The 17,147-nt window shown below is 49.6% G+C and overlaps 2 protein-coding genes across 5 annotated transcripts in view; one reads left to right on the plus strand and one right to left on the minus strand.

The window, feature by feature from the left end:
- Positions 1–10,301, plus strand: part of SCAF4 (SR-related CTD associated factor 4) — a 30,050-nt gene extending 19,749 nt beyond the window's left edge. For all 4 annotated transcript variants that reach the window (XM_056493030.1, XM_056493040.1, XM_056493013.1 and 1 more), the window contains 7 exons: positions 415–528; positions 1,223–1,379; positions 2,175–2,329; positions 3,090–3,252; positions 3,362–3,442; positions 3,585–3,773; positions 9,248–10,301. In XM_056493030.1, the coding sequence (XP_056349005.1) occupies positions 415–528; positions 1,223–1,379; positions 2,175–2,329; positions 3,090–3,252; positions 3,362–3,442; positions 3,585–3,773; positions 9,248–10,074 (1,686 nt within the window). In that variant the 3' untranslated portion in view covers positions 10,075–10,301. The remainder of the gene's footprint in view (positions 1–414; positions 529–1,222; positions 1,380–2,174; positions 2,330–3,089; positions 3,253–3,361; positions 3,443–3,584; positions 3,774–9,247) is intronic.
- A 2,152-nt stretch (positions 10,302–12,453) lies between these two features.
- On the minus strand, positions 12,454–16,299 carry SOD1 (superoxide dismutase 1). The gene is made up of 5 exons (XM_056487073.1): positions 15,521–16,299; positions 14,997–15,090; positions 14,531–14,600; positions 13,040–13,154; positions 12,454–12,729 (listed from the first exon to the last, which is right to left on the minus strand). The coding sequence occupies exons 1-5, from the start codon at positions 15,593–15,595 to the stop codon at positions 12,619–12,621; spliced, it is 465 nt and encodes a 154-aa protein (XP_056343048.1). The 5' UTR covers positions 15,596–16,299; the 3' UTR covers positions 12,454–12,618.
- Positions 16,300–17,147: the final 848 nt, after the last annotated feature.

A 17,147-nucleotide genomic window follows, 5' to 3' on the forward strand; every position in this document is an offset into this window, starting at 1 on the left:
TTTCCCTCAAATTCATTACAAATAAAAATTATTCCAAATCTTCAGCTAGAACCGAACATGGAGGTGCAGCTGGCAGAGCAGAGGGATGCTCTTGTGCATTCCAACAAAGTGAATAATTGAGTTAGAATTTACATGAACACTATTGTTCAGCAATTTGAAGGGATTCAATATGCAAAAGTCAGCTGTGTTTCAGAATTTTGGAAGTTTTCAGAAGTTGTAGAAGTTTTAGCTCACTAGAAATGTGAATTCCCAGAAGATACTGGCTTTCTTAGCTCTTAAGCTAACATTCCTTCCATACTTCCATAGCCCCTTTTGGAACATCCCTGATGTCCCAGCTTGCTGTAACTGAGCATTTGGGTGTTGTTCACTGTTTGTTACCTGCAAAATGAACTTTTTCCCTTAAACCCCACGCAGATGATACCGCCCAGAGGATGTGCCTACATTGTCATGGTGCACAGACAAGATGCCAACAGAGCCCTCCAGAAACTGAGCCGAGGCAACTTCAAAGTCAACCAGAAATCCATCAAGGTACTGCCTGGAAAACATCAGGCTTTCCAAAGCTGCTGTAATTGCTGTCATCCTGTCTCATCTCCTGGGCTTTGGGGTATTTTGGACTTACATGTGTTCTGGAGATGAAATTCTGTAAAATTCTGAAAAAATACATGACTGACCTGTTTTTTTTGAGAATTATTGTTCCTGTTCTACATAGTGGAATTAGTGGAACCTTGTATTAGTTTCCTTGAAAGATTACCAGTAATTATCTGTTTAATCAACAGGAATGGTGTCCTTTTCTCATTGCAGGGAACTGGCACTGTGTGTTTCTCGTAGCCAGTTATTTGTCTCCTAACAGAGTTTCATTACATATGATAATCCTACAAAGAGTTCTAATAAATAAGGAAATATGCATTAATTAGTGAAGTTCTTCCTTCTGTAGAATGTCAAATTAGTGTAACACTGTCCTCCAAAGGGAAATGAAATTAATTTTAGTGGCTGGGGATCATCAGAAGAAGCTGTCTTTATACATTTTTACAAATGGTTCACAAGAGTCAAGCCAAGGAATAGGAACTAAGTGTGCCTTAAAAAAAAAATTACTTCAGAGTTTTGTAGCTGTTTCACTTATGCTTTTTACTTTTTACCCTGAAATGCTGTTTTGTGAGAATGAAATATTAAATCCATTCAAATGGAAACATTTTGCTGACCACTTGTATTTCCCACCCCCAAGATTGCCTGGGCTCTGAATAAAGGAATAAAGCCAGACTACAAGCAGTATTGGGATGTAGAATTGGGTGTGACTTACATACCATGGGACAAAGTCAAACCTGAAGATCTTGAAAGTTTCTGTGAAGGAGGAATGCTGGACAATGAGACCCTTAGTCCAGGTACAGTGTTAGAGTGTTTTATTATCGAACCTTTATTTCAGGGATTGGCCATTCTGTGCTGTTAGCCCAATTAGCTGGGGATTAATGTATATGTGCTCTAATTGTAGCATCTCTTCATGCTGAACACACAGAAATCAGTTGTGTGTTTCAAACAAAAATGTAATGAATCATTAACATAATGCCAATGTGTTCCAGTCCTCTTGGTGATTTTCTCTTTCCCAAAGTGCCCCCTCACTGATCCATTTTTGTGCTTAGCTGGCTTTTCCCAGGAAGTTCTGACATGCAATAGGAGCTGTTTCTTCCATAAATTAAGTATAAAGCTATATTTGACATTTTTCTCTTTTTCTTATTTTGCTACAATTCTTTATAGTTGTATTCTCCTTTTCCTTGTTTGAGACTTGAAGATGTTGAGTTTTTTAGAAGTGACAAAGCTGCTGCCTCCTTGCACAAGAGATACAGAATGAACCTGTTGAAAGCTTGTCCCAAAAAACCTTACAGTTTTTGTCACAGATAATGTAATAGAATCTTGGTGTGTATAAACACTGTCAGTGCAAAGGACTGTTAAATGACTGCTGAAAGCAACAAGTTTATTTTCTGTTTCAGTGTTTGCTGTGTTTAAATGAATTTGGAATTTTTATTGTCAGAAATAGTATAGATGCATCTTAGCTCTTGTTAGCATCTTGCTGCTTGTTACCTGAGTCTTTTCAGTGAGGTCTTTTTTGTAAACATGACTAAGCATGTTTCACATGGCACTACTTGTCTGATCCGTGTCTGTTGGGATTTTGTTTTGGACAGAGTGGAAGGGAATTCCCAAGAAGTCTGAGAACGAAGTAGCTCAGAATGGAGGTGCAGAAGCTGCACACAATGAACCAGTGTCACCTATTCCCAAAGCTTTACCTGTCCCAATCCCTGTTCCCATGCCTGCACCAATAACAGTACCTCCTCCACAGGTGAGAGTTGTTCCACAGAAATAAACAAAAACTCGCTTTTAAGAATAATTCAGGGAGGGAGGGAAGGCCAGGAATGGTAACTCTATTCTCTCAGTCACAGAGAAATTACTGCAGTAGAATCTTTGTCATAGAAGGGCTGAATTGCATCTTCAGGTTTTGTGATTGGCTTTTTTGTTGTTGTTATTTGTTTTATTGATTACTGCTTTTGGAGCAGTATTCTTATTCTTTCTTATTGGCAGATACTCCACTACTTTGAAATCAGTAGTTTCCTGTCGGTGTTAAAATAGTAGAATCCCTTCAATCAGAGCTAATTTAAATTCAGAGCTTGATATAAATCAGAAATAAAGAAAAAGGAAACCCGGTCACTCTAATGTGCAAACTCAGGTAGTGAGAAAGAGACAAGCAGAGGTTTTTAATTGCTCTGAAGTTGTGAGCATTCCAATGGACCCACTCTGGAAATCCATCATGCTGGGTGGAAATGAATCCCAGGCACTGTGTGAGGGGTATCTGGAGGCGAATTACCAACATGCATTAGTACCCATTTAGCACAGAGGAAAGTTTTTCTTTAATTACAAAGGCAGACAGGACTGGTGTTGGCATTTCCAGTGATGGGAGTTCCTGGAGTGCTCGTGGATCTTTTGTGCAGAGGAATTTGAGGTCGCTGAGATGTTCTGGTGGAGCTGGACAGAGATCACCAGCAGGACAGAGAATCACTGGGGCACTCTTGGGCTAACCTATCTTTGCCCTTCCTTTTTCCTAGGTTCCCCCCCATCCATCAGGGCCTCCCGTGGTTGGTGCACTCCAGCCCCCTGCTTTCACAGCACCTTTAGGGATCCCCCCTCCTGGATTTGCCCCCGGGGTGCCACCGCCGCCGCCGCCTCCGTTCCTCCGGCCCGGCTTCAACCCGTTGCATTTACCTCCAGGTTGGTGGGGTGTGCCAGCCTGGGGCCTGCTGGGCCCACAGCTGCATGGGGTGTTGTGCCAGGGGGTTGTGCCAGGGGGACACTCAGGGCTGTCCTGTGCTTCTTGTAGGATTCCTTCCTCCCGGGCCACCGCCTCCCATAACTCCTCCGGTCTCTGTCCCGCACACTCCAGCAGTGAACATCCCAAACTGTAAGTGTTGGGCCCTGTGGAAGGCAGGGGTCCTGCAGGGGTTGCTGGCTGGTGTTCAATGTGTCCTTGCCTTGTTGTGGAAGGCAGGGGTCCTGCAGGGGTTGCTGGCTGGTGTTCAATGTGTCCTTGCCTTGTTCCTCAGCTACAGCAACTGGTGGGAATGAGGATGCTACCAAGGAGTCATCTGTAGGAAATCCCATCCCAACAGTAGTTTCTGGAGGCAGAGGGAATGCTGAAAGTACTGACACTTCCAAAATCTATGGCACTGTTCCACCTCCTGTAGCACCTACCAATGTCCCTGCTCCCGTCACCCAGGCTGTTCCACTCCTTGGTAAGTTCTCTCTTGGGTAAGTTCTTCACTTCATGGGTCCCTGCATTTAAAATACCATTTTGTTTTGGCTGCTGACTTAACAGCCCAGGAAGAAGGGAAGCACATTTCTCTCAACTTGCTGGGATTCCTGTCCTACTGTTGGCTTTGAAATCAATTTTAGAGGCTTAATTTTGCACAGAAGAAACAGTCAATATTTTTTACTATTGAAGATAGATTTTCTGAAGAAACAAAGCCATAATGTGTAAGTTACAACTTCAAATTATGTCCACTTTTAACAAGTGAAGGTTTATACAGTGTAGAAAATGAACACATTTGGATGACATAGGAGCCAGGTTTTAGACTCAACTATTACATATATAAAATTAACGTGCAGAAAAACTATTTTTTGTGTATCTTTGAAATCTCTGAGGATGGAGTAGATTCTTGTTATGTAAGGAAATACATTGATTTAATAGAACAGAAAACCAAAAGCTTTTATGCAGCCCTGGACAGGATTTGAAACCTTTGTAAGAAGATATTATTTTAATAATATTACCAAATGGTTTTTGACTAGCAAACCCGAGGTAATGGGAGTATGTTGCATAAATGACTTTTCCTAATATACAGACTTGGTCTGATTTTGAGAGGGAGTGTGAACTGTTACAGAGCTCTACTAAGTGCTTATTTTATGATGGCCTTGGATGGGCCAATGTCAAGAATTTACTCAAGAGACCTGTTACCTACAGATTTCAGTGAGATTACTGCATTTATGGGATTTTAGGCCTCTACCTGTAGCCTAATGAGAGCCTAAGAAATTAATGAAAAAGCTAATTTTTTGGTTTCTGCCCAGGATTTTCAGTGATCACTGAAGAAAATCAGATTTATCTCCTGAGAACCCATTGCTCTATTGGATGTGAGGGCTGAATTTTCCATCCATGACTAATGATTTATGCATCCTTCCTGTTGAAAACTTGACAGAAGAGCCTTTCAAAACAGAGACAAGCTTAAGAAACTCTGTGGTGACGCCATGGAGTCAGGGAATTTTGTTAGGAATTTCAGATATTCACACCTTCCTGCTGAATGACACTTTCTGTAAAGGTAACACAGAGTTTTGGAGTTTGACTGTCTTGGACAGCATAGCCTGCACTTCATGTTCCAGGCCTTTGGAATGTGTGAGGTTCCTCTGCACTTTGCTGTGTCTCTGCACACATGACAGAAAGGTTTTACAAAATGAAGTCTGAACTAAATTAGATACCCAGATAATTTTCTTGGGGAGCAACTGCTTTTTGTTCTTAAAAATCCAAGGAAGCTGAATTTGAGAAACCTGGAAATCAAGAACTTGCCTCTGCTTTTGGTAACTCGTTCACTGAGTGGTTGAGGCAGATAAAGTTCTCTGTGTGGTCAGAGTGACTTCTGTCAGTGAGGGGAGGGTTTAGAGCTCACAGAGCAGTCCTGGAGTAATGGCTGGGATCTGTGTGTTTGCCTAAAAGCAGTAGCATTTGATGTTGGGGAGTGTCTAATTTCAAGAGGTTATTTATAATTAAAGAGTTATGTGAAACCCATCCTGAACATTCTGAAGTTGCAGGGCACTGTTCAGTCTGATAAAAGAGACAGGAAAACCAGAGGAAACAGATGATAATATTTTATGTGATTAAAGAGAAAAGGTTACTCTCATGTGTCCTGGCTTTTTCAAACCTTTCAGTAAGTTGGCACTAATTATACTCTTCTAAAAGCACTTGGAGTCACTCTTGCATTGAGTGTAGCTCTGCATGTGGGAGGCCAGAGAGTGTCCTGGGAAGGATGAGGAGATGTTCTCGGGGTACTTTGGGCAGGATGGGAGAGCTCCTGCAGCAGGCTGCACTCAAGGGATGAAGATTGCTGGGAAGAGGCTGTGGGAGAGATCCAGACTTCTGCAATCCCTCCAAAACTCGAGAGCTCTTTAATAACTTCTGTAACTTCAAAATATGCTGTCTCTCTCTCTCTAGGTTCGGTTTTTCTGTGGAAGACATGTTACAAAATAATTGTGAAGGGATCATTATAACATTTCATACCCTTTCTTAGGTTCTGTCCCAACTCTACTGATTCACTTGTGCCTCCACTGTAATTCCTTCATCCCTTCCAACCAGAATGTGGTTGTGCTTCAGAGGTGTGATGCCTCTCGGACTTTGGGTCTGGAGTTTTTGTGCTTTTTTCAAAGCCCACCATCAGGTTGTTGTAATTTAGTTGTGCCCTTGACCTCATTCTCTGCTGTTACACCTTGTTGTTAATGGGAACAGGACAGTTCAGGCTGTGATGGCTCAGGGAATTTGAAATAATCAGCAGAGCAGGTATTTGTAGGTTACTTTGACATGTGCCTACTGCAGGAAATGACAGCATTTAAATCTTCTGAGATTGGCCCACGTGTTCCAAGCATTGAGCAAATGCTGTAGCTTGGGCCAGTAATAAACTGCAAGTGCTGTGTTTGGAATATTCAGATTCTGTGGTCTTGATGAAATATATTCTATTGCAGTTATAGCTCCTGATCTAGTGCTCTTTTTACCCAAATTCTTTCAAGGATCATGACATGTAATCAAAGCTAAGTTATTCTGGAGTTCCCATCGAATTTGGCATTCACTTCCTGGTAGTGTGAGCTCAGTTACTGCTCTTTGCTCCCCTGGTGACTTGTTCTGAAGTGATTTTTGTAAACTGCATTAAATCATAAAACACAAATACAGCATTCTCTGTGCTTCTCAGAGTGTGACTGTCCCAAAATGTTGAGGGTTTTTGGCAAGATTTTTCAGCTGGGACTCCATATTTAGGCCCTTCAGTTCAGGCTTCTTTCTTTACAGTCTTGACTTGCTCTGAAATGTTCTGTATCAAACTCCAGCAAAAACCCACCAGACTTACAACATGGTCCCTCTCTCAAGAATTCCCTGGCAGTATTTAATGTTCTGTCTGTAAGATGCCACATTCCCACTGGAGAGCATGCAGAATGTTGGATAACAGCAGCTTTAAAGTGGAGTGAAAACCTGCTGCTGTTGTGCTGGCTCCGTGAGCTTTTGGCTTGTTCCATGTGTTTCCTTGAGGTTTGTGTGCTGGGACAGACAGAAACCACAGAGCTCCACGTGATGGGAAGTGATTTATGGGAACCACTTAGTGAGCAGAGTTTGTGTAAATCAGGTATGTCAGCATTGGTGACGTGGGAATTATCCCAAGGAAACACAGGCTTTGTCCAGCTGGGAGAGATGATCAGATCTGGATCACAGTGGCATGGAAACCTGGCTTCATACCTAATTTATCAAAGCAGTGAGGATGGCTCCTGTGCCCTCTCTGGACAGAAGATACTTCAGACCAGCCTGAGCACTTGGGCTGTGTCGTAGGAGTCAAGTGATGAAAATTAGGACACTTTGGTGTGTGATGGTTGCTCCTCCAAAGCCAATAAAATCTTGTGAAGGCAAGGTGTGGTTTTGCACATTGGGACAGAGCAGCAGGTGTCAAGTGTGAGGGAACTGGCTCCAGTAGGACAAGCTGGGTCAGGAAATCACCTCAGGGTTTCTCTCAGAGCTCAGGGAGTTCATACCCAGTTCAAGAACCTACTTGAATGTCAGGCACTTCCTAAACCAAAAGAGGACTTTAGCATGCCCCAGACGTGGTGTGTGTGTGTCTGTACCATGAATGTCCCTGAGCATTTTCAGTAAACTGGGATGTGTTTCTGGACAGCTCTACAGGTTTGTATTTGGTGCCTGATTTGTCAGCAGAGTGAAGAAACTCCAGTAGTTTTACAGTTGCTTTCACCTTAGCTAAAGGGGGTTGATATTTAAAATTAATTTAAAATAAAAAGTGTGCAGCTCTCCAGCCAATGCAGTTCAAAATGAAGGAGTTCCAGGTACCATTATGTTACTTCAGTTTGTGTAGAAATAAGGTTGAGAAATTAAATTACTTGTGCTTATTAAATGTGAAACTTCCCTCCCTCAACTCATGTTCATGCTTTTGTAACCCACATCTGCTCTGCTGCTTTAAGCAGAAGCATAGGCTTAACTTCAGCTCTTTAGTTCTCAGTTATTCTATTCTGCCTTGTTTCAACCTTCTGAAACCTTGTTTCAACCTTTCTGAAAAGATGTTTTTACCAACAAGAATATCTCCAAACCTCTGAATTCCTGGGAGACATCATTAGCTGTGAATCTGTCTTGTCAGATCTGTAGTTCTGTCACAGGAGGAGCTTATACTGGGTGATTCCAGACCTGCTTATTGACCAGGAGGTGGGAGGACTCTGCCTTTAGAGAAAGGGAAAAATGCAGGGGAAAAAAGTGCTGTTGGTACTGGAGCATTTCTGTCCAAGAGTGTGACCTGTAAAGCTGTGTCTGACTGCTTGTAGGGGAAGGGGAGAGGATATCACGGACTGGAAGATGTCACACAAGTCTTCTCACACAACTTCCTTCCAGTATGAATTTAAAGAGCACTCAGATGAAAAGGTTTCTGTCAGAGACATCCCTAAAAGTCAGAGTGTGGTGAGGGCAGCACAGAAGGCTTATGTCTGTCTGGGACAGATGCCACAGCCAGAGAATGGAGGGATGAACACCAGGGCAGCAGGAGGGGAACTGGTGTGCCTGCTCGTGAAGCCTTTGCTGAAAAGTGCAGTTTTTCTGCTGACAATAATTCCTACAGGAATTCCTGCAGTATTTCATTCTGGTTTTACCCAGGCAGGGACTGTGTTTGTAGGGCAGGAGGTGCTGGTGAGCAGGAGCAGATGGGAGCAGTGTGAGCACTGGACGGTGTTCCTGGTTCAGACTGTGGAAGCACCTGCCATGGAAGGCCTCAGCTGGAGCTCAGAGTTCCTCCTTCCTTCTGGCTCATTGTGTTGGTGTCTGGGAGCTTTGGGCTGACACTATGTTGGAGAGGGAGTTTTTTTGCTCCTATGAAGAGCATAGGAATAAAACTGGAAAATAGCTGGTGCTGGATATGTGCTATAAAGGATGCAACACTATTACAAAAAAAAAAGTCAGGAACGACCTCTTGCATTTTATTTTAGTTTACATTGCAAGGTTTATTCTGCTGAAATTAATCTTTGTTGTGTCCCTTTTCTCTGAAACGGAAAACAAAGCTGTGCTCCGTGTTCCAGAGTCATCTCTGCTGCCTGTGTGCATGAGCTCTTGCTGATGCTGCGCAGCTCTGGCGTGTTCAGCTGCTGTTTGTAGCAGAGGGAAGTGTTTGTATCTGACTGGAGGGGGTGAGGTGTCTTTACCTGGAAGCACAGCACCAGGAAGGGGCTTTGGCTGCAGTCGGTTGAGGGAGCAGGAGTCTGAGTTGCACAAGGGCAGAGGCTCTCCCCAAAGGAAGCCTGCGGGATCAGGGATTAGTTGCTGCCCTGAGCAAAGTCATTGCTGCCAGCAGCACACAAGGGGGTGTTGGCAGCAGTGGAGAGCCCAGGAAGCGCCGCTCCAGGTTCTGGGGTGCTCTTCATGGGATCAAAGTGTGGGAACGCTCCGCGCTCTGACTGTCCCTTTGTGTCCTTGCAGGCACGCAGGGCGTGGCGCCGCCGCCGCCCGCGCCCGTGGTGGGGCTGCAGACTCCGTCCACGGGGCTGCTGGGCGCCCGGCCCGGGCTGATCCCGCTGCAGCGCCCGCCGGGGATGCCGCCGCCGCCGCCGCTGCCGCGCTTCCCCATGATGCCGCCGCGCCACATGCCGCCGCACATGATGCACAGAGGGCCCCCGCCGGGTCCCGGCAGCTTCGGGATGCCTCCCCCGCACGGAATGAAAACGCCCTTCCCGCCGCCCGGCCACTTCGTGCGGCCCGGGGGCGGCCCGGGCGGCGGCGGGCCCGAGGAGAACAGGGACGGGCGGCAGTTCAGGAACGACAGGCAGTACACGCCCAACAGAGACCAGGAGCGGTTCGGCAGGAGATCCTTCGGGAGCCGGGACAACGACCGGGAGCGCTACGGCGGCCGCGACGAGCGGGAGCACGAGCGGCCGAGCGGCCGCGACAGGCGAGACTGGGGACGCCGCAGCCCCGAGCGCGACAGGCACAGGGACTCGGAGGACAGGAACAGGCGCTCCAGCGGCCACCGAGACAGGGAGAGGGATTCCAGGGATCGGGAGTCTCGTAGAGACAAGGAAGAATCGCGCGGCAAGGAAAAGCCGGAGGTGACAGACAGGGCGGAGGGCGACAAAAACCACGAGCCCCACGGCAGCAAAACGGAGGGCGCGGAACTCGTTTCAGAACTGGCTGCGGGCGACGCTGAGCCCGCGGGTGCGAAACCCGCGCCAGAGTCGCTGCCCGAGGCTACCTCATCCCTGGAACAGGCGGACAAGGACACGGGCTCGGCGGCCGAGGCGCCGCGCTAGGGCCGCAGCCCGGCTGGCAGCGTCGAGCCCGAGTTGTACAGTGCTGTAAATGCGCTTCCTTCCGCCCCTGCGCCCCCGACGCGGGGCACTGTGAGCAATTTGATTGCTTCCCTTCTATTTAAAATAGCCACAACATAACATAAAATACTGAAGAGATGATTAAAATATTACCCATTTTTGCTGTAACTTTTTTAAAGTTTTGACTTTAAAAAGTTTACGAATCAGAAGTAGAAGTGCTTTCTATTTTTTTTTTAATTTAAGAAAAGGTAACGGTGAAAGCTCCTCAAAACAATAGGGATGTGTTTTTAATAAACTCTATTTTCGTAACAAACTTTTAACGTGTGCTATTCTTCCTACGCTGCACTGAAGTGGAAAAGGAGTGTTCAGCAGCCTAAAGTTGGAACTGTTAATGCTGTACTGGAGTCTAAATTAGACTGGCTTGGTTCTGTTTGTTAAAGGAAATCCATCTGTTTGTGTAGCGATTCACAGAAGTGAATTTTTATTTGTAACAGTCCTCTGGAGTTTTAGATTGCTGCATTTTAATGAGCTACTTGACCACCCCGGGTAAAAGTTGGTTTTAAGATGTTAATTGCAGAGTTAACGGTTTTAGTGTTTGCAATGCAATCCATTCTTTGCTTTATTTTTTTTCCCCCTCTCCTCCCCTCCTCAATTGGTTCTGTGGTTCCTGTTGCCCTTAATTTGCCTTTTTTTAAGAGGTGACACCTTCAGGCACGGACCGTCTGCTCTGATGTTCCAAAGCCAAAGTGTGTGCTGGGCTCTGCAGCTTTTGTACTTGTTGGGAAGCGAGACCTCGGAGGCGCCAGAATTCCAGCCTGGCTCTCGGGGCGGGGCTGGACAAGGACTTGGCCCTTCCTCCATGAGATGGGGCAGCTCCTGCAGGAACGCTGGCCCCTCCTCACCCTGCCAGAGGTAGGTTGTGCCCCCTGGGCTGGGGACAGAGGGCAGCTCCTGGTGTTCCTGGGTGTTGTGCCACCTCCTCTCCAGAGCACTTCCTTCCAGGGGCAGGTGCAGTTTCTCCATGGCTGATCCCTGGGGCAGGGACACTTTGGGAAGTTTAGCCCACCCCACGTGGCTCAGCCCTCCCATAACCCCAGCAGCACTGGGGCAAACCTGTACAAATCCTGTGCCTATTCAGTGTTTTTTTTCTCCCTGCTATAGGTGTGTTCTGCCTTCAGAGTTGGGGATTTTGCCCCAAGGAAAGGGCAACTGCTTCCTTACGTCAGTCCTTTTTCACAGCTGCCCTGCGGCAGAGGGAATTGTCTCTGGGGGAGGGAGAGGGTGGGAGAGCCACTGTGGAGCTCTGGACTGGGGAGAGAACATCTATTTTTATGTTCTTGCAATAGCAGAATAAAGAGAGAAAGAACCTGTTTACAGATTGTAGTGACCTCAACTTCCATGTGTTAAAACTCGTGTCCTCACTGGTGGTTTCCTGCCGGGCCTATGGGACATTCCCTTGTGCTACACATCGAGGTTTGAGCCTTGGGAAAAGCTGCCCCAGCTCTGGAAGGAGGGAGGGTTTGTTTCACTGAGAACTCCTTAAAGAGCTGGAGACAAGAACAAGAGACACAAGGCTGCTCTGTTCACAGAGATCCCACCCCTGTTCTCTGCCTCAGTAGGGATTTGAAAGCAGAGCCTGGAAAACTGTGGAGCAACTCTTTTCCACCTTCTGAAGCAGTGCCTGTGCATAACCCTCACAAGCAGCAGCAGCACCAACCCTCTGGAAGAGGCACAGGGAGGTCAAGACTCACACAGTGGTCTGGCAGCAACAGGGAATGTAAGTTCAAAGTATTTTTACAGTATTACTGCTCTACTACCCAGTTCCCTTAGTAATGTGCTTCAGTGGAATGGGGTTTCCTAGAACTACAGCCTGCTACTTCCATGAATATCCTGAAGGACAGAAGAAAGGAACATTGATACAAGTCCTCATTAAAATTTTCTCCATTCAAATAGAGACCCTGAAATCTGTTTCAGAAGGACACAGGATGGAGGCTGGCACTAGCACACAGTGGTCACTCCTGGGACACTGCCTGGAACTTCCTCCTAGATGGAATTTACCCACCCACCTGCTGAAGCCCAGGCCCCCTTTCCCAGCAGGGGCAGGTTTGGGGTGGTTCCCTGTTCACAGACAGCCAGACCCAGATTTATCTGCCCAGAACATTTATTACACAAGTTTGAAGCCTACAAATGCTCCCCTGCCCCAGGAGGAAGCCCTGGCACACGCAGGGGCTGCTGCTCTTTGCCAGAGCGTGTGGGGCACACCCAGGGTCTGGGACAGGAGCAGGACTCACATCTTCCCTCACAGCAGGGATGTGACATGGAATGGTGACTGCAGGAGCGTGAGCAGAGACCACAGAGCCGTTCCATCAGGGACACTTTAATTGAATGTACATCATACAAAACTCGGTCAGTCTCCAGCGTGTGAGTGCTGCTCGGGATGCAGAGGAGCAGGAGATGAATGACAAATCTTGAGCTGGCATGAGGAAGGGCACGAGCAGCAATGGAAGAGCAGTGCAGGTGCCACACTTAGCTCTTGGCAATCCCAATCACCCCGCAGGCCAGGCGGGGCCCTGCGTTTCCAGTTAACTTGCTCTCGTTGTCTCCGCCTCTGCCCAGGTCATCCCGCTTCTCGTGCACCTGCAAGAGAATTGAAGGGACTTAAACCGATCCAAACGTGGATCCAGCCATCACTGCTCCTGGCAGCAGCAGCACCACCACACTAGTTGCACAATGCCAAACTGATAGCCCTGCTAAAAACTCCTAACTGGATCTGTCTTAAGAGATTCAGGAACCCACAGCGGGAAGCGGCAGAGTTAGAGAGGGACATCTCCAAAGGCTGCCAGGGACTCTGGGCTCATGGCAGTGAAGTGCCAGGCTAAGACACAGAGGGAGGGCTGTAAATCCCCTCTCCCTGCTCTGGAGTTTCCCAGGGCCCCCGAGCACTCACCACCATGGTACGGCCGATGATGCAGTGTGGTCCCGAGAGGGAAATGACAGAATCCTGGATCTCCACCTCAGCCACGCCTCCTTTGGCAGTCACATTGCCCAGGTCTCCCACGTGCCTGCACAGAAACATGGCAAACTCAGAAAGTGGCCTGGACTGACTGAAAACTCTTCCAAGGGAAGGCTGGGAGTTTATGTTACAACATAACAATGGCTCCCAAATCCAGTGAACAACCTTTCCTGCAGACTGGGTGGAACACTGCTAATGTTCTCAGAGCTTTTGCTGTCTATGACAGCTCAGCTATTCCACTGGCAGCTACAGGCTTTTGGTTTAAGGAGGATTAGGAAAAGCAGTTTGTCAGGCAGCAGGTCAGAGGCAATGCAGGAGCTGCTCAGTTCCAGCCAGTACCAAGGATGATTATTTCAGTCTGGCATTGCCCCATCACTTGGCATACTGCTCTCCCACACAGCTTCTATCAGAGCTACATCTCTGCTAAGCTCTCCCTGGAGAACTGAGCCTCGAGCAGTGGAATTTTCACAGGACTTTGGACATTATAGTGTGCTGTGTCCTACACACCTGCCTCAAGTACAGCATTCACTCAAAATGCAGCTGATCCTGTTCTGTCAGGCTCCTCTGTCCAGATTCAGAACCTGGAATACTGATACATCTCTGCTGTGTGACCAGCTCAGCCAGCCCAGGGCTGACCACCAGCTTTTTACACAGATTCCTTATCTTTAACCAAGTCCTCTAAAACTAGGTTAATGGCAGCTCTACCCTGAGGAATTTGCTTAATTTAAGCTTCCAGGAAGCTTCAGTCCAGTTGTTTCTGTACACTGATAAAAGCATCATCTACTTCTTGCACCCCTCCTAAGGAATTCCCCTGCCCACAGCCACACCAGGAGCAGATCTGCCAAGGCTCCAGAAGCCACAATGCCCGTGCAATCCCAACCTTTAGCCCTGAGCAGTGGCTGCCAGGGCCCTGAGACACGTTTCATGCTGTGTCATGCAGGAGCTGGCCCACATCCAGCATCCAGCTCTGCTGGCCTGTGGCTCAGGTGGGATTTATCAGCCACACGAGGAGCACTCATGTGAACACTGCAAGGCTGATCCCGAGTCCAGGCTGATCCCTGGGCAAGGCCAGGCTGCCTGAGCCCTGCTCCCAGCTCTGCTTCCCAAACCCAGCAGGCACAGCCACAGCACTTCCTCTGGCACCCACCCAAGGGAGCTGGGCTGTGAGAGCTGCTCCCAGAAAAGAGCCAGGTCTCACATCCTGCTGAAGCACAGATACCCAGCATGAGCCCTTGCTGTCCCCTCCTCCCAAGCCATGACAACACCAGAAAATGCCCCCAGGAGAGTATTTCACACCGTACTGAGAGCGAAACAAACTGCTGGAGTTACCAAAGTGTGGCTCAGTGACCCCGGGAGCCCTGCAGGAATTACTAGGGTTTTTCTGCACATCCCAAGCCCCCAGCAGTGTCCATGCCCTGGACTCACCTCTCAGCATCGCTGGGACCCCCGTGCTGCTTCCGCTCGGGGTTGAAATGGGGGCCAGCACTGGTGCAGCCTGGAACACAGCACAGCATCAGAGCAGGATCCCAGGATAAACCTGCGGCTCCCCCACCGCTCCCAGCCACGGCAAACAGCTACTCTCCCGCGCCATGCCCTGCTAATCCCCTGGAGATAAATCACCTGCTACACACTTACAAGTTCCAGGCTCAGCCAGCTTTCTTATTTCGTAACTTGGGTTATCCAAGCGTTCAAGTGACTGCTTGGTATGTCAAATCTTGACCACCAGCCTCAACATGCTCAGAGTATTATTCAAGAAGCAACTCCTCGGCAGAGGTCACGATTTCTCACAGAGATCTGCAGCCGTGAGACCCGAGCTGCTGCTGCAGCTCCACGAGCAGCTCCTCAGAGCCCAGCAGGCGCTTTCCAGCCGTGACCCAAAGGAACATCTTACCATTGGTGTTGTCACCGAACTCGTGGACGTGGAAGCCGTGCTCCCCATCGGCCAACCCAGTGATCTTCCCAGTGACTTTCACGGGCCCAGTACCCTTAAAGGAGAGCATTTATCAGCACAAGGACTTTGGCATTGCACGGCTCCGTGTCAAACGAAGGTGACAGAAAGCACTGCAGGCCCCGCCACGAGCCCACCACAACACTGTAGGTAATGTCTGTGTCCGTTTAATGCCCTCAAACATATTCCCTCCTCTGTTTTATCGCCAAGGGCAAGGAGTTCCCGTTATCTGATGGGGCCTTCCAGAAAGATCCCGTACTTTCACGGCGGAGCGCGAGTGACCCCGCGGCCGCGGCCCCCCGGCCGCCCCACGGGCCGGCGCAGCTCCGAAGGGCCGCGGCCATTTGGAACCGCGGCGCCTTCGAGCTGAGCCCGCCCCGCTGCCCACGGGGAGGATGATGAAGATGGAGAACCGGGGGGGCTTCGCACCCGCCGGGGGGGTCTCAGCGGCCCGGCCGTGCCCTCACCTGCTGCTCGAAGTGGATGACGCCCTGCACAGCCCCCTCGCCCCGCATCACGCACACGGCCCGTACCGCCGCCATTTTGTTCCCACCCCGCCCGCAGCTCCCGCGGACTGCGGCCAGGCCCCGCCCTCGCTCTCCTTATATACGGCGGGCGGCCGGTCCGCGGCCAATGGCGCTGCGCCCCGCGCGCCGCCCTGCCAATCGCGGCGCGGGGCAGCGGCAGCGGCAGCGGCGGGGCGGGAGGCGCCCTCTGGCGGCCGGAGGCGCGTAACGGCGAGCGGGAGCGGGAGCGGGACCGGGAGCGGGAGCGGGAGCGGGATCGGGATCGGGAGCGGGACTGGGACCGGGACCGGGACAGGGACCGGGACCGGGACCGGGAGCGGGATCGGGATCGGGAGCGGGAGCGGGAGCGGGAGCGGGAGCGGGACTGGGAGCGGGACTGGGACCGGGACCGGGAGCGGGACTGGGACCGGGATCGGGACAGGGACTGGGACCGGGATCGGGACTGGGACCGGGATCGGGACAGGGACTGGGACCGGGACCGGGAGCGGGACTGGGACCGGGACAGGGACTGGGAGCGGGATCGGGATCGGGAGCGGGACTGGGACTGGGACCGGGATCGGGACCGGGATCGGGAGCGGGATCGGGAAGGGGACCGGGATCGGGATCGATTCAGAGGGAGCGGAGGGGGAGATGATGCTCACGGCCCCGCAGCAGCTCCGCGTGTTTTCAATAGAGCTGCTCTGCCCTGAGGGTGTTTTGGACTTAAATTTGAAACGCAGAAAGATTTTAGAGTACCTGGGACTTTATGTAATAGCGGAAGTGTTTGGGTTGGGAGGAACCTTAAACTCATCCAGATTCACCCATTCCGTGGGCAGGGACACCTCCCACTGTCCCAGGCTGCTCCAACCCCAATGTCCAGCCTGGCCCTGGACACTGCCAGGATCCAGGGGCAGCCACAGCTGGGCATCCTCTGCCAGGACCTGCCCACCCTCCCAGGGAACAATCCCTGCCCAAAATCCCATCTAAACCCACTCTGTGTCAGTCTGGACCCATTCCTCCTCTGGCTCTCTCCAGCCCCACGTCCTCCTCCTGTGGCCCAGCTCTGCAGGTGGGGTCTCACCTGAGCTCAGCGGTAGAGGGACACAATCCCCCTCCCCTGCTGCCCACGGGGGGTTTTATTCATCTCTATGACTGAGGTAAAAATCACTTAAAGCTCAGGTAGTTTTAAATTACTTGTTTGGGACCTCATTAGGCCAGGGAAGGATGAAGGGGGGTTGTGGTTGTTTCTCACACCAGACTCGTACAAAAGACCTGAGTCATGGCTCAGGTGACACTAGTGAAGCAGAGATTTGTTTGACAACACCAAATCAAGTGAAAAGAACTTGATCCACATAAATCCATGGAAACTGTTTGTCTGAGAGACACCTTGGGATTTGTAGTTTAACCCTGGAAAGATGCTGGGGAGAGAGCCAGGCAGAGCTTGTTATCTAGGAGAACCTTGGCAGTGTGAGATAAACTGCTTGGAGTGCCAGAGCTGCTGTGCCTGGAGAGGAGCTCAGGAACTCGGGAGTAAACAGGTCTGTGCTTGTGGCACAGCAGCACCCTGAGCCTCCTCATCAGGGGAGAG

The sequence above is a fragment of the Oenanthe melanoleuca genome, chromosome 1 (genome assembly GCF_029582105.1).
Source record: "Oenanthe melanoleuca isolate GR-GAL-2019-014 chromosome 1, OMel1.0, whole genome shotgun sequence".
In the NCBI taxonomy this organism is placed as follows: Eukaryota; Metazoa; Chordata; class Aves; order Passeriformes; family Muscicapidae; genus Oenanthe; species Oenanthe melanoleuca.

Coding starts and splice junctions, on each gene's coding strand:
- SOD1 (XM_056487073.1), bottom strand. CDS start 15,595: ATGGCGGCGGTACGGGCCGTGTGCGTGATGCGGGGCGAGGGGGCTGTG. Junction 14,601..14,996: donor GTTCGGTGACAACACCAATG/GTAAGATGTTCC, acceptor GCTGTGTTCCAG/GCTGCACCAGTGCTGGCCCC. Junction 13,155..14,530: donor GGTCCCAGCGATGCTGAGAG/GTGAGTCCAGGG, acceptor GTTTCTGTGCAG/GCACGTGGGAGACCTGGGCA.